The sequence below is a fragment of the Schistocerca gregaria genome, chromosome 3 (assembly GCF_023897955.1).
Source record: "Schistocerca gregaria isolate iqSchGreg1 chromosome 3, iqSchGreg1.2, whole genome shotgun sequence".
Taxonomy (NCBI): domain Eukaryota; kingdom Metazoa; phylum Arthropoda; class Insecta; order Orthoptera; family Acrididae; genus Schistocerca; species Schistocerca gregaria.
In genome coordinates this window covers 560,904,698-560,917,883 of record NC_064922.1, presented here as the reverse complement: position 1 = coordinate 560,917,883, position 13,186 = coordinate 560,904,698, and the positions used below count along the sequence as shown (strand labels likewise).

Genomic DNA, 13,186 nt, shown 5'->3' with positions numbered 1-13,186 from the left:
GGATGTACGAGTGCAGACTGTAGACACATGGTTGACGACAAACGGAAATTCGAGAGTGGCGTGTGTCATGCCTGGGGAGTCAAATTTTAAGGCGGCGGCTCGCAATAAGCGGGAAATCTGAATTCGGGTCCCGGACCGGCACATATTTTTGTCGTCGCGATTCCATTCTACAGCTGATGGTTTCCCATATTCGCAACCGAGGATACACATAACATAACTGTCTTGAATCATCTAATCAGTCACGCCTTTGGGGTACTGTGATTATCGTCGTGAGTCCCATTCGTACACTATGTCTGTCTAACGTTGCTGATACATCTACTGCTCTCACGGCGAGACAAATCGCCACCATACGCCTTGCAGAAACTAGTTTCATTATCATTACTCAGTTGATGGCTCTATGCCACTATTTGCCTTACATCAGTGCTCTCACGGTCTTCTGCTAAGTTGCATTGCCAATGTATGTATGTTTCACATTGTTCCGTTCAGTATCACCAATCTACAAGTGTCTCGCTGTGGTGCAGCTATCGTCAGCCTCGTGTTGAACTGTGCCACCATGCATCATATCTATGTACGTATAAAAAACGGAATAACTCGGAGAAAGGGTAGGTGCGGTAAGAACACACGAATAAATAAAGTGAAAGAAACCTAGCCTAACTTCAAATAGGAACCAGGCTAGAAATAAGCAAGGCTGAACATACACCGTATCCGCAGACTGCTCAGGGATGTAACACGCCACGAAACTCAGCTAAACTGGCAGTACACTACTATGACACCGGACCCTAAATGGCGCATGCACAGAGTTACAGGAAAGGCTGAATCGAGAGTAGCAACGAGAAGGATGGAAAGAGGCTGTTCAGTGTTATTAAACTAATCGCCCAACAAGCAAGGGTATGGCTATATTGACAGCCAAAGGGTATACCTAAGGAATATGCTTCTATTCTGGTGTTCTTACGCACCTGCGGTTTTTCCGAGTTCTTCCGTTTTTCATAATTACTGAGATGCGCCTTTCTTTTATAGACTGCGACTGCTTTTTCGGGGCCGGCCGGAGTGGCCGTGCGGTTCTAGGCGCTGCAATCTGGAGCCGTGCGACCGGTACGGTCGCAGGTTCGAATCCTGCCTCGAGCATGGATGTGTGTGATGTCCTTAGGTTAGTTAGGTTTAATTAGTTCTAAGTTCTAGGCGACTGATGACCTGAGAAATTAAGCCGCATAGTGCTCAGAGCAAATTTCTTTTCTTTTTTTTTTTTTTTTTGCCTTCACGGTGAAATGGGACTTGTCTGTAACTATTTTTCCAAAGTACTACAATTATTTGAAAGATAAAGTAAGTATACTATTCTTGGTGGCCTTACGTGCTTTTAATAACTTATTTTTAAACATTAGTTATTCCAAACGGTAAATATGTTACACCTCTAACGTATAGATCACCTGATGATTCATTTTAAGAATGAGAAACCAGTCGTGACCTTCCAATTATGGGCTTTAACAGCCTGAGCAGAAGACATTTTATTCAGCATGCAGAATTTCTGCTACGGCTACCCTCATTTAAAGTTATTTGCTCCCCATAAGTTGGTCACAATTGCATAGCGAGAGTATATCTGCGGCTGCTGAATGAGTGTTTAAAGATAAGGTCACCAGTCTACGACTCACCTCCCAGGACACAACCAGTGTACGCAACCTGTCTGCATGCAGAGTAAATTCTGTGAGGAGGTGCGAGAAAATGTTCTAAATGTTTCCATAGCGCATATCTGACACGGAAAAATGGTTCAAATGGCTCTGAGCACTATGGGACGTAAAATCTATGGTCATCAGTCCCCTAGAAATTAGAACTACTTAAACCTGAGGACAACACACAACACCCAGCCATCACGAAGCACAGAAAATTCCTGACCCCGCCGGGAATCGAACCCGAGAACCCGTGCGCGGGAAGCGAGAACGCTACCGCACGACCACGAGATGCGGACACGGAACAAAGGAACCAGCGAGGTATTCACCTCGTGGGATTTGGGAAACCCTCTAAAAAAACACATCCAGGCTGACCGGAAAATCGACCCTTCGACGTTGTTCAGCCGAACGGATTCGACCCGTGGATGGCAAACTTCCCGCAGCACTAGCGATTGCGTTTAACACCCGCAGCTACCCGGGCGGGTAAGCGTAGTTTCTTTCTGTCTGACATGATAGAGATGACCCATTCTAAGGACTGTGCTTAAGAAAGACTGTTTCAATTGTTAACATGAAAATACACTGAAGCGCCAAAGAAAATGGTACAGGCATGCGTACTCAAATACAGAGATATGTAAACAGGCAGAAAACGACACTGCGATTGGCAATGCCTATATAAGTGTCTATTACTGCTGCTACAATGGCAGATTATCAAGATTTAAGTGAATTTGAAGGTGGTGTTATAGACAGCGCACGAGCGATGGGATGTATCATCTCCGAGACAGCGATGAAGTGGGGATTCTCCCTTACTACCATTTCACGAGTGTACCGTGAATATCAGGAATCCGGTAAAATATCAAATCTCCAATATCGCTACGGCCGGAAAGAGATCCTGCAAGAACTGGACCAACGACAACTGAAGATAATCGTTCAACGTGACTGAAATGCGACCCGTCCTCAAATTGCTGCAGATTTCAATGCTGGGCCATCAGCCAAGTGTCAGCGTGCGAACCATTCGACGAAATACCATCCAAATGGGCTTTCGGAACCGAAGACCCACTCGTGTACCCTTGCCGACAGCACGACACAAAGCTTTACGCCTCGCCTGGGCCCGTCGACACCGACATTCGACTGTTGACGACTGGTAACATGTTGCCTGGTCGGACGAGTCTCGTTTCAAATTATATCGAGCGTATAGACTTGTGAGGGTATAGAGACAACAACCTCATTAATCCATGGACCCTGCATGGCAGCAGGGGCGTGTTCAAGCTGGTGAATGCTCTGTAATGGTGTGGGGCGTGTGCAGTTTGAATGATATGGGACCCCTGATACGTCTAGATACGACTCTGGTAGGTGACACGTACGTAAACATCCTATTTGGTCATCTGCACCCATTCATGTCTATTGTGTATTCCGATGGATTTGGGCAATTCCAGAAGGACAGTGCGAGACCCCATACTCCCAGAATTGCTACAAAGTGGCTCCAGGAACACTCTTCTGTGTTTAAACACTTCCGCTGGCAACCAAACTCCCAGGGCATGAACAATCCTGACCATATCTGGGATGCCTTGCAACGTGCCGCTGAGAAGAGATCTCCACCGCCTCGTACTCCTTCATATTTATGGACAGCCCAACAGGATTCATGGAGCCAGTTCCTTCCAGCACTACGTCAGACATTAGTTGAGTCCATGCGACGTCACGTTGCGGCACTTCTGCCTGCTCGTTAGGGCCCTACACGATATTAGGCAGGTGTGCAGTTTATTTGGCTTTTCAATGTATAACAAACTGCATATCATTGGCTTCTGATGACTGAAATCTACTGTTCTCGATGACTTCATCTCGCTTCTGTAGGTGACCTGTTTTGACCATTTTTAAGGTATCTTTTGACATGGTTCGTTGTGATTTATGTAACAATGAATAAAAAACATCGTACAACTCTGACAAGGCCGGCCGCGGTGGTCTCGCGGTTCTAGGCGCGCAGTCCGGAACCGTGCGACTGCTACGGTCGCAGGTTCGAATCCTGCCTCGGGCATGGATGTGTGTGATGTCCTTAGTTTAGTTAGGTTTAAGTAGTTCTATGTTCTAGGGGACTAATGACCACAGCAGTTCAGTCCCATAGTGCTCAGAGCCATTTGAACCATTTTTTGAACTCTGACAAGAAAGATATGTCAGTGGTATCGCCAGTAGTGAATAAGCCCCTGACCTGAGGTAGCGGTGATGAGTTGACTGTGAGACGAGATTGTCTTGTGTGTCTGCGCAGCGGGCACGATCGTCGACGGCGAGGTGCGCATGGACGGTCTGGCGCTGGACGACTCGGTGCGCCAGCTGACGGGCTTCCTGCACCAGCACGAGGCGTTCTTCAGCAGCCTCACCGTCAGGGAGCACCTCTCCATCATGGTGCGTAGCGCCTCCACACCAAGTTTTCCGCTTGGCTGGAGGCTTGCAGTATACCACTTTCATAAAGGACTCTTCTAATGTGATTCTTCAGTTTCTCCCGACGTATTTCTTGTTCGAACAGTCCACGGTTGTACAGCCGGTCCATAGTGTCCAACGGGCTCAATATTTCAGCGATCAGACGTGTCTCCATCGTCAGGTGCGCTGACGAACTAAGCTCCTGAGGGCGGGCGGCCGTCTTAAATCACCTACCCTTGAGAGGCAGTACACCCATGGACTGTACGAACAGGAGTCTTCTGGTCCTCCAGGCTCCACAGAAGCTTTCTTGATATACTGTAGTGACATCTGATAAGCTGAGAGCGAAAAGCTAGCCTTGGAAGACGCCATATCAAGGAAATATTTATTACAAAGGCATTCTTTTTAAGGGAGCAGTGCACAAAAACATCAAAACCAACACATTTCTACAGCCATGGGCCTTAACAATAAAGGCGAGGTAATAATCACGTGCCACATCGACACATAAAGTAATTTTCAGGCAGTTTGCAACCAGGACTGGGCCTTGTTACCAAGACAGGACATGCGCCTCATTTGGCAAACTTGGCTGTTTTACGCAGTACACAGGCGGATCATGGTAAGCTTGTAAGAGGCAATTCTGAATAACAATAGAAATCAGTAAAAGCTACTCAGTAATAAAAACATGAAAACAGACTTTTGCAGATTACGCAGAGAGCGAGCGACACACCAAACGTTTCAGATATCTGAAAAAATATTAACGAAACACTGAAAATATTAAATATAAGAGCTACTATCTTTTAAAAATAGTAGAACAGGCAATAATTAATGTCACTAATACTATCCTGATTATGAGACAACATGCCGTCAGTGCAGCTTTCCTAATATTCAGGTTTTCTGTTAAGACCCAGTACAAGGAAAACGATACAGTACACTGTCTTACACACACGCACACAGTCAGTTTTAACATAAACATGTTAATTATGTTTTAAAAATAATATATGACAAAATTTCTTTCGAGTTGATTGTAAATAAACAATTTTCAGATTTCGTCTTTTAGTTGTACCGTGCAACCTTGATTATTGCCAAATTTCATGATCCTGAGACAACAGGAAGCACCCTATAGGTTCTTATGAGTGAGTTTTCGGATGCCAAAATATGTTATATAAATGGATGTTCCTCTGATTGCAGCAACGCCAACAGAGCACAGACATTAATATGCGGCATTAGTTTCAACATTATCATGTGTACCCGTTACGGAACAAAAGCGTTCTCGATAGACAGACGGACAACCGAGTGATCTAATAAGAGTTTATTTTTACCGATTAAGGTATGGTACCCTAAAAATATAGCCTTGTCGATTCAAATGTTTATTAGAGTACCTAATAAAAATGTCAAGTATATTGGTCAAGTACTTTTAGAGATTTGTGAAAAGTACGTTTCCCCTCTATGTATTGTATACGAGTGTTTCAAAACGAAAACGGCGTTTGCAAGGCTTTGTGGTATATATTACATACAGCCTGTATTTACAAATAGTACTTAAAATGAAAGAACAACTCAAACCACTTTGTTTGCATACCTGTGAAAATGCGCATGAACTGTTTCCTGTGTCTTCCTTTAGAAAGCACTAACAGCAAAGAAGTCGACTACTGAACCCAATGCTTTTTATGTTTTACAGTTTGCTAGGCCTGAATCTGTTGTTGCAGTGCAACGTGCGTTGCACTGTAATGAAATGCACGTCTGTCAATATATTAGAAGTATTTATATCCCATGTACGTCCAAATGCTTCTTAGATCATTGTGTAAAAATTTGAAGTAATTCTCTGAGAACCCTTATAGACTTTTTAATAACCTTCCCTATTTACACACTCTGAGACAAAAGTAAAACTATCCCAAGCGGACAGGTTTCGGTACATGTGATGTACATTTAGAGATTACAATTCAGAGAAATTGGCTGATTTGTTCAAGAGAAAGAGCTTCACAAATTGAGGAAGTCTATAACGAGTGGGTCCACCTCTGGCTTCTGTGGAATCAATTATATGACTTGGTACTGATTGATATTCTGGATGTCCTCCGGAGGGATATCGTACCGAATTACGTACTGTTGTTCGGAGAAAGCTGCAGGTTCTCAACTGGGGGAGGATCCGGTGGTCTTGCTGCCCAAGGCAGGGTTTGGCATGCACGAAGACAAGCAATTGAGCCTGTCGCCGTGTGCGGGCGAGCATTATCTTGTTGAAATGTAAGACCAGCATGGCTTGCCATAAAGGGCAACAAAACGGGGCGTACAATATCGTTGACGCATCGCTGTGTAATAAGGATACGTCGGATGACAACCAAATGGATCCTGCTATGAAAAGAAGTAGCCCTCCTGACCATGAGTTCTGTTTGTCGGGCCGTACGTAGAGCGACAGTCAGCTTGATGTGTCACTGTTGTCTGGGTCGTCTCCAGATACATTTTCGTCGTGGAATGTCATTGACTGGAGTAGAATTGTCTTTAATGATGAGTTGCACTTCGAATTGAGCCCCGATGACCGGGAAGACATATACGGAGACGCTTTGGACGGCGGTGATCAACAACCAGACTGTCACCTAACAACCAGCTCGCGATTTTGACGATCTATCACCACAATTGGCAACGGCCTTGCCGCAGTGGATACACCGGTTCCCGTGAGATCACCGAAGTTAAGCGCTGTCGGGCGTGGTCGGCACTTTGATGGGTGACCATCCAGACCGCCAAGCGCTGTTGCCATTTTTCGGGGTGCTCTGAGCCTCGTGATGCCAATTGAGGAGCTACTTGACCGAACAGTAGGGGCTTCGGTGAAGAATACCATCATAACGACCGGGAGAGCGGTGTGCTGACCACACGACCCTCCTATCCGCATCCTCAGCTGAGGATGACACGGCGGTTGGAAGGTCCCGATGGGCCACTTGTGTCCTGAAGACGGTGTGTTCTATCACCACAATTGGGCAGAACGGGGCAGGATATCCCTCAGAAGCGATTCAATAACTCTATTAACTGCTTCTATAGAGCCAATACGTTATTGACTTGCTAAATTTGTGAAGCTTTTTCTGTCGAATAAATCATCTAATTTTTCTGAAATTGTGAACATTTGTTTGTTTGTCTGTACATGTACATCACAGCTACCAATTTCTGTCCCATTTTGACAATTGCTTTGAGGAGTCTCTTTTTTGTGTTACAATATATATATAGCCTATGTCCCTCCAAAAGTTTATTAGAGTTCCGTGTAAATACTTGATGTAAATTCATCAAGAACTTCTCGAAATTTTTGGTAGCAGCGTCAGACAACGTTTTCCATTTATATCTTATCACACATTTACTGGTACCAGTTACTACTGCTTGGCAATGAGACATCGCACGAAACAGGTAGGAATAAATGTTTAAGAAACAGCTCAGGTGCTTTATTGTTACAGTAGTAAGAATTTCATATATTATGTTGAGAAATACGCAAGAAATGCTAGTGTTAGGTGCCTAGTGAGAGTGTAAGCGTGTCGGTGGTGCAGAGGCAGCTCGCTTACAGGAGGCTGCTGGCGTGTTGTGCTGCAGGCGCACCTCAAGATGGACCGCGGCGTGCCCCGAGACATGCGCGAGCTGCGCGTCCAGTCGCTGCTGAAGGCGCTGGGGCTGGCGCACCGCGCCGACACGCTCATCGGGGAGCCGGGCGCGCGCAAGGTGCTGTCCGGCGGAGAGCGAAAGCGGCTCGCCTTCGCCACCGAGGTAAGCGGCTCAGTAACGTCAAGCGCTGCTCAGCTCGGTTCTGTACTGACGAGCCAAAACTAAGACCACAGCTCACAGCGAAACAGTATCCATAGTGCCGTTGCAGCTAACATCTGAAGTAGTGCTGGAGGGAACTGACACCATGAATCCTGCAGGGCTTTCCATGGATTCTTAAGTGTACGAGGTGGTGAAGATCTCTTCTGAACAGCTCGTTGCAAGGCATCCCAGATATGCTCAATAATGTCCATGTCTGGGGAATCTGGTGGCCAGCGGAAGCGTTTAAAATCAGAAAAGTGTTCCTGGAGCCAAACTGTACCAATTCGTTTGTGGTGTCGCACTGTCCTGCTGGAATTTCCCTAGTCCGTTGCAGTGCACAATTGACACGAAGGGACGCAGATAATCAGACAGGATGCTTACGTACGTGTCACCCGTCAGAGTTATCTAGACGTATCAGGGGACCCACATCAACTGTACACTCCCCACACCATTACAGAGTCTCCAGCAGCTTGAAAAGTCCCCTGCTGACATTCAGGGTGCATGGATTCGTGAGGTTGCATCCATACTCGTACAAGTCCACCCGTTCGATACAATTTGAAACGACACTCGTGCGACCTGGCAACACCCGCCAGGGTAGCCGAGAGCGCAAACGCGCTGCTTCCTGGACTCGGGTAGGCGCGCCGGCCCCAGACCGAATCCGCTCGGTGGATTAACGACGAGGGCCGGTGTGCCGGCCAGCCTGCATGTGGTTTTTACGGGGTTTTCCACATTCTGCTAGGTGGCTGGTTCCCACGTTCCGCCTCAGTTACGCCCGTCGCATACATTTGAAACACGTCCGCACTATTTCACGATTTACACTACGGGTACTCTGATTCCGTCATGGAGGGTACGGGGTGGCGGCAGGAAAGGTATCCAGCCATCCCTGAAACCTACCATTCTCAAATACGTTGTAACCACACCGACCCTGAGATCGCTGCGGGACTATGGCTTAAGCAAAAGAAGAAGAAGAAAGACTCGTGCGAGTAGGCAACATGTTTCCAGTTATTAACAGTCCAATGTCGGTTTTGAAGGGCTCCGGCGAGGCGTAAACTTTTGTGTCGTGCAGTCATTAAGGATACACAAGTGAGCCTTCGGCTCTGAAAGCCCATATCGATGATGTTTTGTTGAATGGTTCGCACGCCGACACTTGTTGATGGCCCAGAATGGAAACCTTCAGCAATTTGCGGAAGGGTTGCACTTCTGTCATGCTGAATGATTCCTTCAGTCGTCGTTGGTCTCGTTCCTGCATGATCTTTTTCTGACCGCGGTGACGTAGGAGATTTCATATTTTACCGGCTTCCTGATATTCAGAGTCCACTAGTGAAATGGTTGTTTCGGAGATGCTGTATCCCATCAATCCTGCTCCTACTGTAACACCACGTTCAGAGTCACTAAAATATTCATAACCTGCCATTGAAGCAGCAGTAACCCATCTATCAACTGCGCTAGACACTTGTTGTCTTACGTAAGCATTACCGACCGCAGCGCCGTATTCTCCCTGTTCATATACCTCTGTATTTGAATAGGCATGCCTATACAAGTTCCTTCAGGGCTTCACTGTATATGTTTTCATATGTAATGGATTAGGAACGGGAAGTGAACAGAAAAGTCACACAAGTGAGAAAGGCCTATTTTTGATTTTATTACTAACCGACGCTTACTTAGTTTGTTCAATTGGAGCACTGGAGACGTCGACGAGGTGCTGCTCAGTGGCAGACTTGCACCTAGTGGCCAAAATTATAACTATTTGTTTTTCAGCATAAATCAGTTCTGAATTAATGTATTAGCATATCTACTAAGTTTGTCTGCCATCAGATAATTACAGCTCACAGTGGACTTCTGTTACTAGCTGCACTTTAATATAATCTAGGTTATAAACGGAGCAGAGACGAATGACGAATCATTCGAGCGACCATACAGGCCTAAATGGCAAAAATTCTCTTGTACTGTGTCTATACTCTCTACTAATTAAATGACGCATGTATTTAATGTTCTGTAATTTTCAGAAAAGAGGACCTGTTCATAAGAGTTTCAAACGTGCAGAATGCGAATAAGCGTAAAACCGAAATTTATTACGCCAACGAAAAACATAGTGTTAATGACGATCAACAGTAGAAAACAGTCCAATTGTGAAATTTTGTTTTTTTGTGCCGAGGATGTTATTAATATTGTACTAAAATTTAGCAAAGCTAGAGCTGTTTTATGAAATACCAAACGCATCTGGGAACTCTTTGCAATTGCTTAACACGTGTCAGAATTGGATATGGGCCCTAATCCCCTTCTGCCCCCCTCTCTGTGTCCCTCTCCTCTCTCTTCATCCATATCCTTCTACGCACGTTCTCGCTCCATTACCTCCGCCATCGCCCCCACCCCACCACTACACCTCTCTCCTTCCCAACACCCTTCTCTGTCTATCTTCTTTTCCACTGTCTCTCTGACCTTGAGCCTTGTTTATCGTCATGGCAAACGAAACCTTGATTGCGAGTTTAGATCATTTAAAATAAATGGGAAAATCGTTGGCCTCATTGGTATACGATATATAAGAGACAGCTATCCATCTGCTGCATCTGCGAGGATAGTAAATAACTTGAATGACAGAATTGTTCGTAGTTAATTAGCGAGCACATAGGATAACAACGTTTTGGGAGATTCGTATTCCGTAGTAGAACTCTAATCATACGCCAATAAACCACAAAAGCTACTGTAAACAAGTAATAGTGTGACATATTCCGTTTCAAATGTGATTATCATGACTCTTTTTTAATTTATGTGATATTTATGTTATTAACCATATGGGCTTTTACGAAAGAATTGTATACTATTTAGTACAATACATTTCTCTTAAAAGCAGAGGAAGTAATGTAAACATTCTGGGTAGTCAGGGCTGGCATGGATCTAGGGATAAATTAACTGGCCTGCTTCCACCACAACTGGTAACTACCATTCATTTTGTGATCAGAATTTCAACAAAAAAAAAAAAAAAAAAAAAAAAAAAAAAAAAAAAAAAAAAAAAAAAAACGTTATTTCGATCACCAAAGGATAAATACAGTGATCTAAGGTTTTATTAAGTGCATTATTAAGCCTCAAAAGAAACCTACCACAGTACATAAATTAAACATATACCAGTAATGAGTAATGTACACACAAGGGTCAAAATTTACTTGAGTATAATTTTTTCAATTGCATCTTTCTTAAATTTAAATCCTCATTCCGAAACGACCAGTTCAGTTAGAACTATGGTTATCTGTTCATTATTTATCGAGTCAATATCTGGCACTTCTGGTCAAATAAACGTTATTCCCTCCAGTGATATTTCACAATATATGTTATATCTGAATCACTGCCTAGAATACAACAGTTTGTAATCTGAGCAATATATGGCTGAAATTAGTGTTATTGGTTGCAGGTACATTAACAACTATGAATGAGCTATATACCAACAGTTAATGTTTGCTTTCTCAGTTCCACAATGTCATTGGCATGTAGACTGTTTAATAACCTATGTACCTGAAATTCTGGTGCCACAAAGACCAGTGACGATAGTAAGCATGAAAGAGAGAAATCATGCGTATGACCCTAATATATACACTCCTGGAAATTGAAATAAGAACACCGTGAATTCATTGGGAAGGGGAAACTTTATTGACACATTCCTGGGGTCAGATACATCACATGATCACACTGACAGAACCACAGGCACATAGACACAGGCAACAGAGCATGCACAATGTCGGCACTAGTACAGTATATATCCAACTTTCGCAGCAATGCAGGCTGCTATTCTCCCATGGAGACGATCGTAGAGATACTGGATGTAGTCCTGTGCAACGGCTTGCCATGCCATTTCCACCTGGCGCCTCAGTTGGACCAGCGTTCGTGCTGGACGTGCAGACCGCGCAAGACGACGCTTCATCCAGTCCCAAACATGCTCAATGGGGGACAGATCCGGAGATCTTGCCGGCCAGGGTAGTTGACTTACACCTTCTAGAGCACGTTGGGTGGCACGGGATACATGCGGACGTGCATTGTCCTGTTGGAACAGCAGATTCCCTTGCCGGTCTATGAATGGTAGAACGATGGGTTCGATGACGGTTTGGATGTACCGTGCACTATTCAGTGTCCCCTCGACATTCACCAGAGGTGTACGGCCAGTGTAGGAGATCGCTCCCCACACCATGATGCCGGGTGTTGGCCCTGTGTGCCTCGGTCGTATTCAGTCCTGATTGTGGCGCTCACCTGCACGGCGCCAAACACGCATACGACCACCATTGGCACCAAGGCAGAAGCGACTCTTATCGCGGAAGACGACACGTCTCCATTCGTCCCTCCATTCACGATTGTCGCGACACCACTGAAGACGGGCTGCACGATGTTGGAGCGTGAGCGGAAGACGGCCCAGCGGTGTGCGGGACCGTAGCCCAGCTTCATGGAGACGGTTGTGAATGGTCCTCGCCGATACCCCAGGAGCAACAGTGTCCCTAATTTGCTGGGAAGTGGCGGTGCGGTCCCCTACGGCACTGTGTAGGATCCTACGGTCTTGGCGTGCATCCGTTCGTCGCTGCGGTCCGGTCCCAGGTCGACGGGCACGTGCACCTTCCGCTGACCACTGGCGACAACATCGATGTACTGTGGAGACCTCACGCCCCACGTGTTGAGCAATTCGGCGGTACGTCCACCCGGCCTCCCGCATGCCCACTATACGCCTTCGCTCAAAGTCCGTCAACTGCACATACGGTTCACGTCCACGCTGTCGCGGCATGCTACCAGTGTTAAAGACTGCGATGGAGCTCCGTATCCCACGAAAAACTGGCTGACACTGACGGCGGCGGTGCACAAATGCTGCGCAGCTAGCGCCATTCGACGGCCAACACCGCGGTTCCTGGTGTGTCCGCTGTGGCGTGCGTGTGATCATTGCTTGTACAGCCCTCACGCAGTGTCCGGAGCAAGTATGGTGGGTCTGACACACCGGTGTCAATGTGTTCTTTTTTCCATTTCCAGGAGTGTACATGCTACTGCCCATTAAAATTGCTACACCACGAAGATGACGTGCTACAGACGCGAAATTTAACCGACAGGAAGAAGATGCTGTGATATGCAAATGATTAGCTTTTCAGAGCATTCACACAAAGTTGGCGCAGGTGGCGACACCTACAACGTGCTGACATGAGGAAAGTTTCCAACCGATTTCTCATACACAAACAGCAGTTGACCAGCGTTGCCTGGTGAAACGTAGTGATGCCTCGTGTAAGGAGGAGAAATACGTACCATCACGTTTCCGACTTTGAAAAAGGTCGGATTGTAGCCTATCGCGATTGCGGTTTATGGTACCGCGACATTGCTGCTAGCGTTGG

The 13,186-nt window shown here is 45.9% G+C and overlaps 1 protein-coding gene and 1 pseudogene across 1 annotated transcript in view; both read left to right on the top strand.

Annotated features, from left to right (window-relative positions):
• Positions 1-13,186, top strand: part of LOC126354789 (protein scarlet-like) — a 344,992-nt gene that overhangs the window by 201,861 nt on the left and 129,945 nt on the right. The window contains exons 4-5 of the mRNA XM_050004699.1: positions 3,919-4,055; positions 7,629-7,799. Of these exons, the coding sequence (XP_049860656.1) occupies positions 3,919-4,055; positions 7,629-7,799 (308 nt within the window). The remainder of the gene's footprint in view (positions 1-3,918; positions 4,056-7,628; positions 7,800-13,186) is intronic.
• On the top strand, positions 6,695-6,812 carry LOC126356676 (5S ribosomal RNA; annotated as a pseudogene).